Source organism: Camellia sinensis, chromosome 6 (assembly GCF_055761805.1).
Source record: "Camellia sinensis isolate YWXY chromosome 6, ASM5576180v1, whole genome shotgun sequence".
Lineage (NCBI taxonomy): Eukaryota > Viridiplantae > Streptophyta > Magnoliopsida > Ericales > Theaceae > Camellia > Camellia sinensis.
This window is the reverse complement of record NC_138966.1, coordinates 185,661,385-185,682,463: the sequence shown is the minus strand read 5'-3', so window position 1 is coordinate 185,682,463 and position 21,079 is coordinate 185,661,385. Positions and strand designations below refer to the sequence as shown.

The following is a 21,079-nucleotide window of genomic DNA, read 5'->3' as shown; positions in this document are numbered from 1 at the left end:
GGTTCCTAAAATAGGGAATGAATTTTTTAATAATATTTTAAGGTAAAATTTAGGTAGGTTGAGGCCTTAGAGCATCTGCATTAGCCTCTTTAAATTTTTAGTCGAATTAGAACTTAAAAAGCTATTTTACTATTTTATTTAGCCACCTTTTTAGTACCTACTGCATCAAACTCTCCATTCTAACTCAATCTTCTCCATTCTAACTCAGTTCTATTAAAATATTATTTTCTTATTGTATTTGTTATTCTTTCTTTTTTAATTAAATTGATGAGTTGCCTACCAACAATTCTTTAAAAAATAAATAAAAAAATAAAAATAAAAATAAAAATTTTTGTTGGCCGGTTGTCCAGCCGGACTTTCGGGCGAACATCCGGTAATACCAAATTCGCTTCTTGTAGAAATGAACAATAGCTCGCTTCATCAAGGAAGGAACTATAATGTTGGCAAAATGACAGACGATTATAACGAGACTGATAGATAACATTTTTACAATTTTTACTCTCTACAATAGCGGCTGATGCTCTTATAACAAAAGTTTATTATTTTATTATTTGTAATTAAGACCATTTTATTATTTGTAATTAAGACCACAAATATTCATAATCATAACTTGGTGGCAGAAGCATGGTAACTGCAAAAAGATGGGAGAGTTATTGCGGTAGAAGAAGAAGCATAACCCAACTCCCAACAACCCCACTTGACCCATTTTAACCTCTTTTAGCTCACCCACGTTAAACCCATCCGTATCCTCCACCTATACCCCCATAGAACCTTTTCATTTAAGAAGCCCCAATTTCAAACTCATCTCTCTCTCTCTCTCTCTCTCTCTCTCCTCATCTGTTCTGTTTTGTTCGGTTCTGTGTATGCCTTGAACATGACCTCTGTTAGAATCATAGCTATTCTTGCAAACCTTCTTGTTCTGCAGCGTTGGACTGCCACAGCCGACTTTCTTTCTCCTATGCTGTCCCCTTACCTTGGTTTGTTCTTGCTCTTGTACCCTCTGTTCTCTTCCTCTGGCTTTTAAACTATCAGATTGTGATTTATTTCTACAATTCTATAATGGGTTTGGGTTTTTTTACCATTTAACAACTGGGTTGAATTGACTTGACTGTTCAAGACATGAATTTGGGATTTTATTTATAAAAAAAAAAAAAAAAATAGAATTTTGATCATGAATTGGGGCTTGTTCTCTGTTTTGTTTGTTTCATCAACAGATGCTGTGTGCAAAGGAGTGGAATGTGGAAAGGGGACTTGCAAGCCTGCAACAAATAGCACATTCTTGTTTGAATGTCAATGTGATCCTGGCTGGAAACAAACTGGCTCTGCCCTTGACAATGATCTCAGGTTTCTCCCTTGTGTCATTCCCAACTGTGAGTGAATTCTCTCTCTCTCTCTCTCTCTCTCTTCTGTGATCATATTGGGGTTTTTTTTTTTTTGCAAATCTTCTGCTTTCATTGAACAATCTAAACAATGAATGTGGTGATAGTAAAATGCATTATTTTAGTGGTTGGCATCGTCACATGTATGACATAAGAATTGGCTTTGAAGTTTAACTTGATCTTCTTTGGATACTTAATTCTTTCGATGGAAAAGTTTTATTAATAGTGATCAATTTTATGATATAATTTACCGTTATTCTCTCCAAAGATTTTGTTTGTGTTTGATTTGTGTTTTGAGATAAATTTTCAAAAAAAAAAATTTGGGGAGAGAGTTTAGGGATATTTTGAAAATAGTTTTGGAGTTTGGAATGATTTGATATTTTGGTGTAATTGAGTAGATGTGCGTGAGAGAGAAAAAATGATTGAGAAAGAGAGAGGAGAGAGAAAAAGTGATTGATTGATGTGTAATAAATAAAGAAGTATTTTGAAATTTTTTTGAGAAAACTTGTAACCAAACATGTTTTCGGAATTTTTCTTCCAAAAACATGTTTCAAAACACAAAACAAACATATTTCAAAACATAAAGCAAACATATTTGGAAGTTACACCTAAAGCTATTCTAGTATTTGAGTATTTTACAAACAAATAATCCCTAGGAGACTACCTTCTTGGTGGCATATATAGATTCATGTGGCCTATAGTATGGTATTTCTATGAATTTAGTAAAAGTAAAAATAAAAACTGAAGATAAAAATCTAGACAGTTGCGTAGGTGGGAAAATATGTAACATAACTTCAAAACATATTCTGAGTTGTGTGTTTTTATTTAATAAATTAGATTAGATTATAAAATGCTGCTGCACAAATTTAGGCCTGAATGGTTGTGATTTCATTTTTTGTTCTTTGTTTTCATTATGTGAAACTGCTATAAACTTGTTTGTCAAATTGTTTATGAAAACTATTATAGAGGGAAAAAAATCCAAAAAAAACTTCTTTTGTTTATAAATTTCAAAAACTGTTACTCAACAAAAAGGCTAATCCAATAGCTTTTTTCCGATGCTTTGCGAAATGCTCCAAAACCAACATGAAAACAACGGATATTTTTGGGTTTTTCGTTATTTTTGTTCCCAAAAACTTAAAAAAACAGAAACAAACAAACACGCTGCCAAACATTGGGTCTTGCTGAAATCCTATGAAATATAATAATACACCTATGCTCTCACAGGCACATAAAAACACAATAATGTAACTATCAAGTATGAATTTGTTATCAAGTTGTTTTCAGCAAACATCTTAGTTGCCTCTTCCTTGTGTCGAATGGCTCATGTTGGTCTCAGTGTTGTACACATCTAACTTTCTTGCAGGAATGAAAAAAGACACAAGTCAAACATACAACCTATGATTTAGCTCATACTGTGGTTTAAGATCTTAAATTTTTATTTTAAAATTGTAATTAGCAACTTAAAGAAGTGATGAATCAGATTTTGTGACTCTGTACAGTTGTTAATTTTCCAGGTACACTAGACTACTCTTGCACGGAAGCTGCCCCTCCTGTTCAGGATAAAGAAAGCCATGCTAATACATCGTTTTTTGATCGTAATCGCCAACCCTAGTAATCTTAATTACCATTTGATTAATAATTTTTCTTAGTAGCATGTTTGTGTTTTTTTGTTTTGTTTTTGTTTTTGTATTTGGTTTTCTAGCTTGCTACTGGACTGACTGTGGAGGAGGCAAATGCAACAAGACATCGCCATTTACGTATTCGTGTGAATGCAGCCAGAATTACTATAATCTACTCAATATGACTTCTTTGCCATGCTTCAGAGAATGTAATTACAAGCCGACAATTTGCTATAGTTGTGTTGGTTTTGCTCTGTGAGATTTTTTTGGGGAAGTTTTTGCTCTGTGAGATATTTCAAATAAATTTTAATCGACAATTTTACACTGAGCAAAATCTGATAAAATGGCAATCTGAATTGGTCTGACTTTTTTGACATTATAACCTATTTACATCCAACTTTTACATGCCAAAAACAACTGATATTTAAACACAAAAGACATTAGACTTTTGTTACCCATAAATAATAGTTTTTGGATGGGATTTATCTAAATTTTTTCAGTTTAAAATTGGACCAGATTTGGATGTAATTGAGTAATCAAATCAAATTTCTTTAAACATGTTCTTATATTTTGATTGGGTTCGGATTTGATTTGGGTTAAACCTGATCTCTTGGCATGCTTAAAGAGAGTATTTGTTCAACAAATATACAGATAATACACTGAACTGTGAATTGTTGATATGTGATTGAAGGTGCACTTGGAATGGACTGTTCAGGCCTTGGAATTAATGTAATGAACAAATCTACTTCTCCAACTCGTAGTTTGCCTGATAATGGTACCAACCAAGGTTAAGATTCTCACTTCAAAAGTCCCATTGAATTATTTTTTTTGTGATGAACCAAAATCACAAATATATTTTTAGCAGAAACAAAACATTTTCCCCTAAAATAAGCAGAGTGGTTAATCTTATTTACTAATATGTACTCTGCTTCATTTTTATAACATCTACAGCTAGCTTAATATCACAAGGTATCGTCAATTGGTTGATTATTGTCATGATGGTGTTGGCTCCATTGATCGTATGGAAATAGAAATACTACGAAGATGCATCAAGGTTTCTGTGAGTGATTGTTGTTGCCTGATACCCTGTTTTGGCTATGTGTTTTTGGTTGATATGTACAAATTCAGGGGATATGAATAAAGTTTATTATATAGCACATTCACACTCGTATATGGAGGGATGTGATTCTACAGCTTGTTACATGCTACTAGTTCATTCATAGTTAGTTATATCTTAGCCTCTTTTTATTTTATTTTTGTATATATAATGTGTATCAATTTCCGACCACACTGCCAATCAAGCACTCAGCTAGAGAACACTGGCAGAATAGATTAAGCCCGAACGACCTTAGACCCACGAGGGTGCCTCTCTTTTATAACCAATACAAATCTAGTCCCAATTGAAGCCTAGCTTCAATGGACTTAGGATTACTGTTAATCTTGGACTCTCAGTATGATTAAGATAAATTCTCTAAGAGTCTTATCTTTACCCAAACTGAACTCTTCTTCCATTATAGGACTCTTGTCTCTTATCCGCTTATCCCGAATTCCGGTATCTTCGCAAATAACCTCGACCTAGTCGAGACGATCTCGGCGTCATGACCAGGACACGTGGCACCTCGACTGGCACTTCGGTGACACCTCGGTCACGTGTTGTTATTCAAAAATTATGTCCCCACAACTGTCCCCTAGGTTCTATTACCTCGGCATCCTGAGGTGATGGAACCTATATCATTCATTCCTTTAATCATGACCCTGGTTTACTTTCAGCTTATAAATTTTTAAAATTTCAACAAGTGTTAAACATGATCTCGATTTAACTTCAACTTATAAATTTTTCTTAAAATTTCAATAAGTGGTAAACATATCATCGGTTTAATTTCAACTTGTAAATTTAAATTTCAATAAGTGTTAAACATAACCTCGGTTTAACTTTAACTTATAATTTTTTAAAATTTCAACAAGTGTTAAACATGACCTCGGTCTAACTTCAACTTATAAATTTTTAAAATTTCAACAAGTGTTAAATATGTCCTCGGTTTAACTTCAACTTGTAAAATTTTTAAAATTTCAACAAGTGTTAAATATGTCATTGGTTTAACTTCAACTTGTAAATTTTTAAAATTTCAACGAGTGTTAAACATGACCTTGATTTAACTTCAACTTGTAAATTTTTATAATTTCAACAAGTGTTAAACCAATCTTAGTTTGTAAATTCCAACTCTCAAGCATCATTCTCAAGCCCTCTTTGATTCTCCATGCCCGACCTCCTGTGAAGGCCGGTGAAAATGCCCCTTTGCCCTGTCGTGCTGAGAGACTGCAGGAATTGTGTTATGTCCCCCTTTCTGAGCATGTTTCTTGGCCGTTGGAATCGGCATATCTTGTAAAGGGAACGGTGACTGCATGGCGTTGTTCTGCATCATGAAATTGACGACCGTTTGCAGGTCCGCCAATTTGTCCGCCATTCCCTTCATCTCGTCGTCCCTCTACAGACATCTATCCTTCCATACCTGGAGGTCATCCTCGTTATAATACCCGCTTCAGTCTGATTTCTTTGGCACGTTGCCTTTCTGGCCAACGTCCTTTTCTCCGTGATTCTTATCACGAGTCTCTTCGTTGTAGTTGTCTTCTTCGACGTCAAGGTCAATGTGTTTCCCACTCTCAGTAGAGGTGTCGTCCCCAACCTTCTCTTTCTGTCCGTCGTTGGCCATCTATTCTCCTTTCTTTCCCACGGACGGCGCCAAATTATGTGTGTCAATTTTCGACGACACTGCCAAACTAGTACTCATCTGGAAAACACTGGCGGAAAAGATTAAGCCCGAACGACCTGTCACAAAAAGAAGAGATTCCGACGGTGGTTCGTCCACCCGGGGGCACTCCAATGACCAAGTCAGTTATCTCTCAAAGATAGCAAAAGTGCTTAACTCACTATTCAGAACATAAAAAGCCTACCTTAGACCCATGAGGGTGCCTCTCTTTTATAGCCAACACAAACCTAGTCTCAATAGAAGCCTAACTTCAATGGACTTAGGATTACTGCTAATCTTGGACTCCCGGGAGGATTGGGATAAACTCTCTAAGAGTCTTATCTTTACCCAAACTGAAGTCCTCTCTCATTCTAAGACTCTTGTCCTTTTTCTGTTTATTCCGAATTCCGGTATCTTCGCAGATAACCTCGGCCTAGCCGAGATAATCTCGGCGTCATGACCAAGACACGTGGCACCTCGGCCACGTGTTGTCATTCAAAAATTATGTCCCCACATATAACATACTTTACACTCTCATAATTTTATTTGTCAGCTTATTAATACATATGTTAGACGTGCTTGTTATATACCTACTAGTTCATTTATTTTTGTTTGAAAAAAAAAAAAAAGGGAAGATATGTTCAAAACTTCTATTACTTTTGCAATTTAAAAAAAAAAAAAATTTTCATTGTTTTCAAAACATTTTTTTATTTCCTTTTTCCTCTATCCATCAAATCCAGTCACTCTCACTAGAAACCTCCAACGATCCGTTGGTGAACTCAAACAATCCTCTAGCTGCTTCCCTGGCTACCACCTTCAGCAACATCATCTCTGGCATCTCACTAATAGTTTTCTTCATAAATATTTGTTTATATGAAACAATTTTATTTATTTATTTATTTATGTTTTAATAAGGTTGGATGTTTGGGGGCCTAATGTGATCTGTGTGATTTCGAACTATCTCTCTACGGCCCAAAAAACTCATTCTGAATCCTATCTGGCCTCTGATGTACCCCTCCTCCAGTCCAATTTGATTCTAAATTTATTCATCATAGGGCTGGGGGGCTGGGTATTGGGCCCCCAAAATAGGGTTAGGATAAATTTTTAAACCATTTAAGTCTCGTTTCACATGTAATAGTTTTAGTTTAAAAGTTAAAAAATGAATAATGCTTCGTTTGGAAAGAAAGATTGGGTTGGGTTTCGGGCTATTTTAGTCACAAGAAGACAAAATAAATTTTTTAGTCTAATAAGACAAAATATCACATCTAACCCATAATCATTGTATTTTTTTTTTAACAAAAAGTCAAAAAAGCATAAAAGCCCTTCCTAAGCCTCAGGGTAAAATGGCCAAAAAGTCGAAAAGCCAACCCACTTCCCAACCGAACCCTAAAAAAATCAAAAAGCCTATAACTTATACCAAAAAGTTAAAAATTATTTTTCTCTCTATTTTTTGTACATGTTTTCATAAAAAAACTAAAATGTCATTCTAAATATACTAATTTTTTTATCTCATATATTTGTTAAAAAATCAAAAAAATACTAAAATAATCTGTTCCCAAATGAGGCCAAATGTTTGGACTAGGCTAGGTTCATATGGTATTTCATTAAAACAATTATAAGGTTGTTAACAATTTAGGGCAAAGTAAATTAATCTTTAAAATTATTGTTAAAGTGTTCATGAGTGTGATAGTTCAGTGTGAATTAGAAAAACTAATTGCAAAATCATGTAAGTGCAACTGTGTTTGTGCTCTAGTTAAAAATAAAAAATAAAAAATTATGGCATGTTTCGTTTAATTTTCAGAATTTTTTTTTAAAAAAATTAAAAATCAATTTAATAAAAGAAATAAAAAATAAAAATATTTACTATTTTTATATAATTTTATATTTTGGAATGCCAAAAATAATTTTTAAAAATTCAAAAAAAAAATTGTTATTTGTTTTATCAAATTAGTTTTCATTTTTTTTTAATTTAAAATTTTCTTTGAAAAACAAACCAAACATGGCTTGGGTCTTTTTTTTTTTAAACTACGGCTTGAATCTTGAATCATAATTTTATATTTGTTTTTTCAACATCTCATTTATTGGAAAAATAATTATTTTTAATTGCCTTTTTCACTTTTTACAAATAGATGTATGAAAATATAGAAAAAATAATTGACGTTTTAATAATAATTTTTTACTTTCTTACTATACTAGTGACTTCCCAATTAACGAGTGATTATTAAGTATTCTTGGAATACAGTCACGTGATACTTTAAAATTATCTAGATCGTTAGATCATATCACTAAATATTATATACCCAACCCAAGTAATACAATACAAAATTGTAGCATTTTATTTTCTCTCATAAATGGCAGATTATCGGAATAGTGCATTGGTACCTTGATTCTCATCTGTCTTTCATCATAAAAATAATTTTATTTTGATCTTGTTATAATTTTAGAGTTTAATTTTAACAAATTATATAACCAATCTAGGTTTTTTTTTTTTTTTTTTAAAGATTGAATTTGTGGGTAATTTGGGCTTAGTCTTACTTGAATTTATAATAAACAAACAAGTCTGGATTGCAAATCTCACTTGAGGAATTCAAAAAAAAAAAAAAATTTAACTAAAAATTTGTGCAGGACTAAAAATAGGGTTGACATCTATTTTTTGTTTTATTTTATTTTTTTTGAACTCATGATATATTAAAATCAGACAAAGGCCTCAGATACATCCATAGACAGTAAAACAGCTAAAGCATAAGGCGGATTACCAACCCAGCTTGTAGGAAGAATTTGTTGAGCATGAGCAATCGCTACCCAATGAGCTACTTTGTTGTTTGCTCTTCTTGTCCAGAAAAAGTCCCAAATCCTATTTCGTGCCATCCAACGGACATCTGTTAAAATTGCCAAACTGTCCCAAGGGGGTACTTTTTTCGAAACACAGAGTTTGATGATCATTTGGTTATCACTTTCAATTTGTATTATATCCAGGTTGTGTGCTTGGGCTAGCCGTCGGAGCAAGGATTCTCTCCTTGACTTTCCTACTTGACTCCCTATTTGATAGGCTATTGGGTCTATTTGTGGCCCAATTTCGATGATCTGAACTGTTCACATTTTAGAATTTGTCATGTATACCATACTTGTAAAAAATCAAATTGATCGAATATCGGAAGAACTAAAAACCGTTTATTAAAAAATTTTAATAAACAGTTTTATTGTTTAATAAAACTTTTAGTTCACATGGTTTTTGATATCTGATCGACTTGATTTTTTACAGGTATGATATACATGACAAATTTTAAAATGTGAACGGTTTTGATCATTAAAATTCGACCCAAAAGTTGACCTAATGGCCCATCAAGTAGGAAATTAAGTAGAGGAGTCAAGGAGGGGATCCTTGCTCTAGCCATCGAGCCAACCGCACTGCATATGCTTCTGCTTGAGATGCTGATGTAGAGAAAGAAGAAGAAGTGATGCCATCAATGAGATGACCTGTAGAATCTCGCAGAACAATCGCATGACAGCACTATAGGAAATTGGGGATATAATGGCGTTTTATTAAACGTCACTGTTTCTAACAATTAACGGCGTTTTTTAAACGTCGCAATTGTTATTATGTAAAACGGTACCGTTTTGTTAATTGAAGACGTTTAAAAAGCGCCTCCAAATCATGTCTCTCTTCACACCCACTTCTGTCTCTCCAAACCTTTATTTTGAAAACTCTATCTTGAGCACCGCCGCCTCTTTCTCGCTCACTCAAATCTCTCTCTCACTCTCTTGCTCTCTCTTCTCTCACTCAAATCTCTCTCGATTCTTCTTCAGTTCAATGATTCTTCTTCGATTCGGTGATTCATCTCAGGATTGCGATTGCGATTTCGATTTCAATTTCGATTTCGAAGTTCGATTTTGAGCACAGCTTCGTGATTTATATCCATGGATTTAGAAGTCTTTGTCTTCTTCGATCAGAGGTTAGTTGCTCTCTCTTTCTCTCACTCAAATCTCTCTCGATTCTTCTTCAGTTCAGTGATTCTTATTCGATTCTTCTTCAGTTTAGTGATTCATCTCGGGATTGCGATTTCGAAGTTAGATTTTGAGCACAGCTCTGTGATTTATCTCTGTGGATTTGGAACTCTTCGTCTTCTTCGATCAAAGGTTAGTTGTTCTGTTTGTGATTTATCTCTGTTTCTTTTGTGCTCTGGATCAGTGTTTTGAAAAATGTTGAATCAGTGTTTTAAAAAATTGGTTTCAGTGATTTCATCTTTGTTTCAGTAATTGTTTTTCACTGATGTGTTGCTCTGCACTATGAGATCTAGATTGTGCTTTCAGTAATTGGTCTCAGTGATTTCATCTATGTTTATATTGTGTTCGATCTGTCATCGATGTGGTTATGAATTTTGATTTTTGTGAATTCGTGTGTGATTGGTTGATTCTGTTTGGAATTGTGGAATTCGCTGATCTGAGTCAAGATGGTCTAATCATAGGGTTCTTCTCAATGTCTATTTTTGCATTACAATTTAATTTGTATTATTATTTATTGGGGATTGTTTGACTTTGCTCCCTAAAATTAGGTTGTATTGGGTTGAATACAAATTAGGGAGTTAGGAGAGACCACCAGTTTTAAGAACCATCAGCAAAAGCAGTCACAGATTTCTGCCTATCATATAACCCAAGGTAAATAAGGTGCTCCGTTTTGATCTTGAGGCGAGGAAAAAAGAAGAAGAAGAAATGATTGTGGTCTCTTATTTAGGTGACAAAAGACTTTGATAAAAAAAAAAAGTAAAACTCATGAATTGCATTGACATCATCTAGTATCTTGATTGGTCTATTGGGTTATTGACCATAGATAATTTAGTTTTAAAATGTTGGCTAGATTAACTAATCGATTTAACTTCAATACCCTTAGACATGGTTTTATATACCTATGTGTCAGTTGAAATGAACTATGCAAACATTGTATTGCCCTGTTCGAATGTGGCTTCCTTAATTGTTTAAATGTTGGGCCAATTTGTTCAAATGCACATTGTTCTACCCTGAACAATGCTCTATCCTAGTTTGTATGTTCAAACGCAGACATTGTGATCGTGTGCTGGGCAGAACTTATGGAGAATGAAGTCAAAGTGAGAGACTGGACAGAAGTGGATAGCGAATTGCTCAGTGTTAGAGCAAGTACCATCTGTGCGTCTAAATCTACTTAATCTTGAAGCACAAGTGGTTTGTTTGTCCCATGGTTTTTTACCCTTCTGGGTTTTCCACGTTGAATAGTATCTCTCCATGTGATTGCTTATTTCTATTTATTAATTGGCTCTTAACTCAGTAAAATCTAGTAAATCTGCTAATTTTAAAGACTCCTGTTTAGTTTTTTAGAATTTGTTGATAGATAGTAAATTTTGATCATAGTGAATGCTTTTAACTATTTGTCTTGTGAGTATTAATCTTTCTCCTGACCATATTCCCCTCCCAGAGAAGTAAAGATGTTATATTTTTATTAATATTGTTTATAAAAGCACCTCATTTCTAGTGCATAAAATGTAGAATCACAATTTTTATCATGTGTATTTAAATAATGGTATGTTGCACATGGCCTTTTATTGAAGGCTTTTGAGTATGTGGCTTGCAGACCTGGTGATTCTGCAAAAAGTAAGCCATCTTTTGTTTGACCACAAAGAGTTATCCGCTTATAAATGGTCCTATATTGTTTTCCATTTTATGTTTTCAATGTTTTTCATCATAATTTGGAAAAAGATATGAAAATGCTAAAATGCTTGTGAATATTGTTATACGTGGTGGGCAATCAGTCTCCAAGCTGTATATGGAAAACTCTGTAGTTTAATCCCAAAAAGTTGATCAATCTGTTTCGTTATTGATTTAAACCAAATTTATCTGCTTTCGTTCATCTTATGAATGCCATTATTGTTATTAATTTAGTTATCAGCTGGTATTTTTGTCTCATCTTCTTCATTCATTGGTAATTGGATGCATGATGGTGATGTATATTTTGAGGATTATTATTAATTGTGATTAAGGCCGAATTGTACAACATTGAGGCCGTTAATTAGGATCTCTTAACTTTACTTGCTTGTCTTTTTGCCTATTTTATGCTCCAACTATGTATAACCTGATTGACATTAAACACACATAAAATATACAGTTTGACAAGCAAGTAAAGTTAAGAGATCCTAATTAACGGCCTCAATATTGCACAATTCGGCCTTAATCATATCCCCCAACTTACAACTTGCTAGTCTTCAAGCAAGTAATAAAAATAAAATTAAATTAAACAAAATCTAGCTATTTCCTCTTTCGTGAAAAAACGGTTGCATTTAGCATATGCAACAAGCCTTTAAATCACAAAGTTACCCCAAGCGGACGAGTAAAGTCTCGTGAGGGTTTCCAGAAATGATACCCACAAGTATTAACATATTCATATATACTCAACAACAATTAATCACACTACTCCACCTAACAATCAACTTATGTGCCACTACAGTGTGATATTGAGACATAATGAGTCATTAAAGGCACAGTGGACAAGCATGAAGGAACCTATTGAGTCAAAACTACAATTCAGTTAATACAAAAGTAAAGTCTCCTGTACTTGTGTATGCTAGTAGACAAATCATCAGTACCTTCGGTGTAAAGTGCAATCTCCATATTAGTTAATTGTCCACTATAATAGCCCAATGTAATTTATAATAACACCCAACATATACAGAAAAACTAAACTGTTGCAGCCAAGATTCTCAAAAAATTTTTTTTTTTTAGATGACTGTGCAATGTCTTGATCCATTAAGCTTTCTAATCGACCCATTTAACAAGCATTGGGCCAATGACTCCCAAACCAGACAGTTTTAGAGCACTAGGTGTGAAGACACCCCTACGAGCTTAATAACTCGAGTTGAAAAGGCTACTAATCCGAACAAGTCATTCTCCTTATTTTTCCTTAACTGTGCAATGTTTAAGTCCCTTAAGCTTTCTAATTAACCCATGTTGCAAGTATTGGGCCAATGACTCCCAACGGTTTTAGGGCACTAGGTGTAGAGACACCCCTACGGGCTTAATAACTAGGGTTAAAAAGGCTACGAACCCAAACAAGTCAAATATTTTTTATTTTTTTTAAGAATCTTGGCTCCTCATTTATTCTTTTTTGCAATCCTAGCCATTATTAATGATGTACACCAGGGATTATAATAAAAAGGTCACCACTATGATAATGTGTTCATGTGAATTAAGACATACTCATGACAAGTGTACTAATACCACAAACACAAACAACTCTCCTAGTGCAAACATCACATGCAAGTATCTACCAAATAAATCCTTTTCATACAAGTCTACTATGCTCTCCAATTAACATATACAAATATCATCACCCTACTAGTAACAAGTCACATCAAGTGAAGTAATGCAATCAAGTGAAACAGGTATAAACATGAATTATGATCCAAATGGAAATGCACAAAAGAAAATATAAACCTCATCTCCCAACTTAAATATGAAATTAGTCGCAATGGAAAAGTAAAGAGAAATGAGAGAATATTACCAGAAATTGTAGGGGCACATCCAGGTAGGCATAGAGTAACAGACACACACTTCACACACTTTTTTTTTTTTTTTTTGAAAAGAAGAAATAACTAAAAAAAATAATAATAAAAATAAAAAAATAAAAAAAAATAAAGAAGACAACGATAGGCCGGTACTACGGAGAATCCGGTGGCGGTGGTGGCAGGAAATGCTGGGCAAACAAGGCGTTTATCAAAGATCGCGTCTCAAAGGCTTCATCCTGAACCCACTGGCTGAGCTGATCGACATGCTGCTGGCTCGACTCCCGATATGTATAAAAGTCAGTTTGCAGTGATGCAACTGACCGCTGAATGTCGAGCTGGTGGGCATGTAGCTGGTCGAAGGCCGCCTGAAAATAGTCTCGATACGCTTGAAAATTCATGCGCAGCCCCATGAGACTCTGGTGGTGATCACGAAGAGTGCTGTGGACCTGATCCACAGAGTGCTGAAGCTGTAGGTACTCCTCGCGAGTCATGTAGAATGGGTCCCCTTGGAGAGGCACATGGGGGGCAGGATGAGGCGGGTGGTTAGGGACGGGGTCCTGGGCCTCATCATCTGGGGCACCAACCTGCTGCGGAAAGCGAGATATGCTATACTACCATTCCCGTTGCCCGAAAGTCAGATAAGCTCGATCAATCCCCTCAGTCGAAGCAATGGGGAGGTCGTTCAGCTCGAAGACAAGTGTGAGCATATTGGCAAATGGCAGGGACCAAGTCAAGTTCTGCATAGGTTGAGGCCGAACTGCCTCTCGTAGAAATTTGCGCATATGGATCCAAATGATGTGCGCAAGCGGGACCTGATAGCCTTGCTGATACCCATGTAAGACCTGAACAAACTCCAAATGGCGCTCAGCCTTATGCCCCGGTGGAAGGGCATTCTTATGTACCACAGAATCAATGAATAGCAAGCGACCAGGTAACTTGCTCCGGCGCAAGCATGTATAACTCGCATCAAGCTCCGGCGCAAGCATGTATAACTCGCGTCACCGTGGGCTCCCAGGAAGTACTTTCGGATGAGGCTGTGTATGGGTTGTTGGTCCTCAACTTCTGGAAATGGCTGGTGTTCCGTCTTGGAAAAGAACCCTAACACGGTGTCAATCATGGATTCGGTGACACAAACGAGATGACCATCAATAATAGATAGCAGTTCGTCCTCGGTGAGTGACTCATATAGGTTCTGGTAGAATAGTCGTACCAGACGAGGACAAGTAGGCGCTATAACTGTGCAAAGGCCTAACTGCTGGAGTTGGAGCTACTCAACAGGCCAAGAAATGGCCAGGTCACGCTGAAAATATGTAATGTTGGACTGCGTGAGCTTATGAAGCGGCCGTGAAGCCCACTCCAGCTGGGGTAAGTCACCCGATGGTGGTGGTGAAGATGGTGGTGACGGTGGCGGCAGTGGCGCCGATGAGGTGGAACCTCTGGCCTTTTTGGAGGCCCGGGTGCATAACTGTCTACTCATATCCTGCGCACACCAAAAGCAAATAGACACAGACCCGTGGAACCAATCATGAGAATAAAGCAAAATATGAAAGCACAAGTTTACCCACCAATATACCACATGCAATTCTCAATTTTTTTTTTTTGAATTAAACTAAAATAATAGAATATATCTAAACAACTAAATAGATGGAAAATATAATGAATTAGAAAAACTAGGTATTAGATTTTTATATAATTTATATATATATATATAAACTAAAAGAAAGAAAGAAATAAATAAATCAAAATGACATTAAATGAAATTAACTACTGAACAACCGTACAATTTTATTGAAATAACTAATGACTAAATAATTAAACTAACAGAACTAAACTATTTAAATAACCTAAACTATCAAGTAAAGGATGAAGTAAAAAAATAAAAATGACAGAAAAACAAGATAAACTAAACTATAAAACAAAATAAACTGAACTATAAAATAAAATAAACTAAACTAAACTAAACTATAAAATAACTAAACTATAAAATAAACTAAACTATAGAACAAAATAAACTAAATTATAAAATAAAATAAACTAATTAAACTATAAAATAACTAAACTATAGAATAAAATAAACTAACTAAACTTTTTTTCTTTTTTTTTCTTTTTCTTTTTTTTTTTTTTTTTTGGCTTGGACTGCACGTGCGCCAGAGAGGGCCGCACATGCGGCGATTGTCTTCCTCCCCAGATAGTTTTTTTTTTTTTTGAAAAAAAAAAGAGGTTGAACACTAGATCTATGGTAAAATAACCCTATTATCTCACTACAATGCAAGATTGACAGAAGAACAATAAAGTTTGAAACCCAAAAAAAATAATGATTTACCTTTAACTAGTGAAGAAAGAGAGAAAGAATGATGATTCGCCGGAAAAAATGGTGGTCGCTAGAGATTCGACGGACGGAGAGGAAATAGGGCGCCGGCGGTGAGATGGTGGTGAAAAAGAAGGAGGGTGAAGGTTGGTGATGGTGGGGCTTGATGGAGTTTGTGGGTGTGTGGGGTTTAGGGAAAGAAGAAGAAGATGATAAAGGTAGAGTGGGGTAAAGAGAAAGTCTGAGAGTGATTGTGATAGAATGGGGGTTAGGTGTTGATAAGGTCAATTTTTATTTTTTTTTAAAATGAAAATAAAATAAAATACATAGAATAAAATAAATAAAAAGGATTTTACACAGACTTTCTAAGTCCAAAAACACTGAGTGTACTACACTCTTACAGGGTTGAAAAGAATGTGTTTTTACTTTCACAGAAAGCTACAAGAATTATCTCTCAAAGATAGATATAAAAATGAAACTTTGATTTTTCTGTAACCCTCACACAGGAAAGATGGGCTTAAAGCTATATGACTCAATGTATAATTTCTGAGAGAGGATGTAAACAAAAATTGAAGAACACTTCTCAGAGAATTTTTCAGAAAATAGATGAGAGTGATTTTAGATCAAAGAATATTTTCTGGTTTCTGTAACTTGTTTGTAGTTGCTGTGTCTTGTTTACATCAGAGGCTTTGGTAGATATAATGAAACTTATAGTCGTTGTATTCATTTGAATATCTTCCACTCCATCATTACTAATTTGAACTTGTGGGCAACAAGATCATTACTAATTTGAACTTTTTGAACTCCTGCTGTGCTGGGCTGTTTGAACCTCTATTTTTTGTTTGAAATGAACTCCTGATTTAAGCAAATATTAAATACATTCTAACAACATTTAGGATATTAAATACATTCTAACATTATTTAGGATAAAAGTTTAGTAAGAAATAGTAAAATAAATTTTGATTCTATTTTTCTCTTCCAAATAAATTAAAACATAATTAAATAAATCATCAAAATAAATTTTGATTCTATTTTTCTCTTCCAAATAAATTAAAACATAATTAAATAAATCATCAAAATAAATAAGTCTAACAATCTTCCCCCTTTTTGATGATGACACACAATGATCTTTTAATTTGATTTAGGAGTAAGAAAAGCTCCCCCTCAAGTCATGCTCCCTGAATTCATTTTTAAATACATAGGTTAGCACATGTCTAATAAATAAGCTTTAATTAGAGACATGATATGAGACTTGAGATTAACCAACTATAAAAGAAAAAAAAATTATAAATATTAGTTGGTCTATATCAGTTAAAAAAAAAATGCTACCATGATACCACAATACATAACATCATATTAGTTTTAAAAAAAATACCATAACACATAACATCATAACATCAGAATATAATACATAATACATAATATATAACATCATTACATCAGAATATAATACATAATATCATAATATAATACAAAATATATAACATCATTACATCAAAATATAATACATAATACATAATATTAGAATATAATACATAATATATAACATCATAACATAATACATAATACATAATACGGCGCTGCTTGAGGGCCCGAATTCGGGGCTCGAATGCCCCGAAATTTCCACTTTAGGTAAAAAAAAAAAAAAAAAAAAGGAAAAAAGAAAGAAAAAAAGAAAACAGTTTCTAAAAATGGAAATTAGGGGCATTAGGGGCAAATTTTTTAGGGCCACCAATCATTTTCCTACATAATATCATAATGTAATACATAATATATAACATCATTAATTTTCTCCCCCTGTGACATTATCAAAGGAAATCATGGCTCAGAATCTGGAGGAGGAGGAGGAGGAGGAGGAAAATGATAATGATAAATGGCATCAAAAATAGATAATCAAAACATATATATACATATATATACGATTCACGCACCGCTCTCTTTTCCGTCGAAAATCGCGTCGGACATGTGGCCTCGCTTTTGTGTTAGTCGACCGACAAAAACAAGACGGGTCAATCAACTGCCTCGGCTCTCTCTCCCTCTTGTCTTCTTCTTTTTCGTCTTCTTCTTCTTAATCACTCTCTTCTCCTTTCGAGTACATCTCTCTTGGCTACCACATGGCCGCGTCCCATCCCCTCACTCTTTTTCCATACCTGAATGATCCTTTAAGCGCTACGGGGCCAAGTGCCCCGACTCCTACTATTCCCAACCTTCCTATGATGTCGATTGAGCAAATAATGACAACGCAATCAGATATTGAAGCCAATCATTTTACATTGACATCCTGTATGGAGACGATGACTGCAGTCACAAAATTGGCTCATCGACTGCAGAACAGAACGGGTGAGCTCTACCAGGTCAACGCCCAACTCTCTCTACTCCAGCGCATGTACAAGGATATGTAAGCAGAGATTTGCGCACTGAAAGCCGAAAATAAAGAGCTTAAACAGAAGACCACCTTTATGGCCCGATTTGGAGCAACGTCGTACTTGGCCTTTGATAGTCAAAGGGGAGTCGCCGCTCTTGGCGAAAACACGGGGACAGGGCCTTCAAGGGTTGCCCAACGTGATAAAAAGAAGAAGAGATCGGCGGAAGAGGCGAGTAAGTGAGGTCGGCCAATGGCCGGAAAAATGAAAGATTCTTTTTTTATTTTATTTATGTAAATATGTATATTTTGATTTGTGCTTGTTTTTATTTTTAATGTAAGCACTTGAAGATGAAATTAAAGTGCAGAAAATAATAAATAAAAATTAAGCCTAAGGGCAAAACAAAAAAAATAAAAAATAAATAATGAAAAGAAAAAAATAATGAAGCCTATTAGCAAAACAAAAAAAATAAAAATAAATTAATAAAATAATACCATCAGAAATTATACTTAATGGGACATCGGTGTTGCTGGAAGGATAATGAAAAAAGTACTATGAGGGTTTTAAAGAAAATCAATGTATGCAAAGTTAATTTTACCTCAAGATGCAGAACCCAAAAAAAATTACACTGTTGAGAATAGCAAACTGTTAAGGAGAATAAATGTATGAAGGACTGAAGAGCATTCAACTGATATAAATGTTTCCATATCAATGTAGCAATACACATATATCATTTTAACAAAAATTCAAGTTTCACAGTCATAACAAAATTTTTTAAGTAGAAATCGACATTCCAAGCTCGCCACGAATAAAATTGAAGTGATCCTCACTTAGGGGTTTTGTGAAAATATCTGCCAATTGCTTGTCTGTCACGCCCCAAACCCGCCCCTAAAAGTTTGGGCATGACCACATCAGAAACGGACACTTAACTCGATGTACATAAGATATGGGGCCTGAACGGAAGCATTAATAATATAAAATAACATAAAACTATATCCATTGAGCTACCCCTACCATGCCAAGATCGTAAACATCGCATTAGGTAAGTAATTTATAGGAAACATACACCCGAGCTTTAGTTACATACGTACACCTACATAGGTCCAGCCCTATAATTGAGCGTATAATAAAAGCCTTAGTAAGGAAAGGGTTATACACATTTTAATCTAAAGCAGACAATTAGAACACAAAGCCAAAAGCTTGGCAAAACTCCACAAACTGAATAGCTTTCTCCAAGTGCCTAAACACTCTGCGGTTGACAAAAGAGGTACAACTGCCATGGATTAAGACTAACCTCCGGGTCGAGTGCCTATAGAAACAGACGTAACATAAGGTGAGTCAAGCTCAGTGAATAATAGTACGTAATAATCCAATAAATAACTTGAATCACAAGGTATATAAATGCAGAGAACTTATAGTTAATCTTATCCTGTAATTGTTTCCAGAACAGCCTTGGGCCCAGTCTTCAAACAGAGTGGCTTTAAGCCCAGAATACAGAATGGCTGTAAGCCCGCAGATTTCACAGAGTGGCCCTTGGCCTAACAGGTTCACAGATTGGCCCTTGGCCTAACAGATTCACAGTTTGGCTTTAAGCCCAGATTTCACAGATTGGCCATAGGCCTCATAGATTACACAGAACGGCTTTAAGCCCAGAATACTAACAGATTGGCTTTAAGCCCAGTTTATATATATGTATGGACTCAAGAGGTGTCTCGCGCAGATTCTAGAGGTGACTCACATTGTAGCACTTAGTTCCGTACAGCACTTTGTTCCGTACTAAAAAACAATAGGTCTTACAGATTATACAGAATGGCCATAGGCCCAGATATCATCAGAACAAACTAGTCTCAGAGCTATACAAAGGCACACAGATTCTTTCAATCATTCACATGAGTTAACATAGTTAGTTTGCGTTTAACAGAGTGCTGACAATAATTGTTAGCAATAAGTAAAGCGTATTTTACAGATTGGCCTTAGGCCAAAGTGGTTCCAGAGCCGTATCAACATACACAGATTTTCTTATGGTTTAATCATAAATTGACATAATTGTCTTGCGTATAATAGAATAATAATAACAGAAAGCACATGCATCATTACAGTACGCTTAATAGAGACAAAACAGTTCACATTCTAGCGTGGGTTATATAACGATGTCAAACCTTTGTATTCATATCATAAATTCTGGACGACCTCAGGACCATGTATAACACGACAGAATAATCTCATAATCACACAGCTATCATTGTTTAAGGATGAACATAAATTCCATTCGTTCGTTAAGAAATGACGTAGTTTACTTACGGATAACAGAGGGTTAATGTTAGCTATTAACAGTAATCAAACGTACTACACAGTACTATTACTCATAGTGCGTTAATGGCGCAACATTTCCTTCCGGTATGTGACCTATGCACACATGCAACCCACAAATTAGTCAAATTCCTTTTCTTTTAAACTCACATTTGATTTGATAACTTCCAATACATTAATAAGCATTTTAAAAACTTCAAATACTAATTTTAGCCATCCCAGAGGGTTAAACAGATAAAACGGAGCAGACAAAATTTTACAGCATGGGCGGCATGTGCGGCTGTGAGGTCCCACACATGCATTTTTTTCATAATGCAAAGCCCAATTCCCCCTGTTTTCCGCACGTGCGGCTGTGAGCCCCGCACGTGTGGCAAGGCTTCCCGCACGTGCGGCCATGACCCCCGCATGTGCAGCGATTCTGCACAGTTTGCAGTCCGAAATTTAAACAAAACCCACAACTTGGTAGGCACATATTAAAGCACAAAGTAGGGGAAATTAAGGCAATAAAATAGCTTAACATCATGATAAGATGGATTATAAGTATGTAATGCCACAATATTCATGAACTACAAGCTCAATTACATTAATTCTTTCATCATACAAACAATATTCATGTGCCACATGTAATTTCTACATGGAAATTCAAAGGATAAGTTACAACTCCTCTTTATAATCCAATTTACCTTTAAAACAACCAAATGGTATGAATACTTCCCAAGAAAACAATACCCACATACTTGATCCCAATGTCAAACTCCATGAAAGTAAGAGAAGTTTAAGAAGAGGTTAGAAATGAGGTGATTCATACATACCTTGAGCCAAAT

The 21,079-nt window shown here is 34.9% G+C and overlaps 1 protein-coding gene across 1 annotated transcript; it reads left to right on the top strand.

Moving 5' to 3' along the window:
* Nucleotides 1–555: 555 nt before the first annotated feature.
* On the top strand, nucleotides 556–4,224 carry LOC114260032 (uncharacterized). Its single transcript, XM_028200085.2, has 6 exons — nucleotides 556–977; nucleotides 1,215–1,370; nucleotides 2,894–2,974; nucleotides 3,082–3,207; nucleotides 3,690–3,785; nucleotides 3,950–4,224. The coding sequence occupies exons 1-6, from the start codon at nucleotides 875–877 to the stop codon at nucleotides 4,027–4,029; spliced, it is 642 nt and encodes a 213-aa protein (XP_028055886.2). The 5' UTR covers nucleotides 556–874; the 3' UTR covers nucleotides 4,030–4,224.
* The last annotated feature ends 16,855 nt before the right edge of the window (nucleotides 4,225–21,079 follow it).

Bases quoted from the DNA above. Each gene is read 5' to 3' on its own strand.
- LOC114260032 (XM_028200085.2), top strand. From the start codon at position 875: ATGACCTCTGTTAGAATCATAGCTATTCTTGCAAACCTTCTTGTTCTG. The intron at 978-1,214 runs GTTTGTTCTTGC...TTTCATCAACAG, and splicing joins TATGCTGTCCCCTTACCTTG to ATGCTGTGTGCAAAGGAGTG. The intron at 1,371-2,893 runs GTGAGTGAATTC...TTAATTTTCCAG, and splicing joins CCCTTGTGTCATTCCCAACT to GTACACTAGACTACTCTTGC.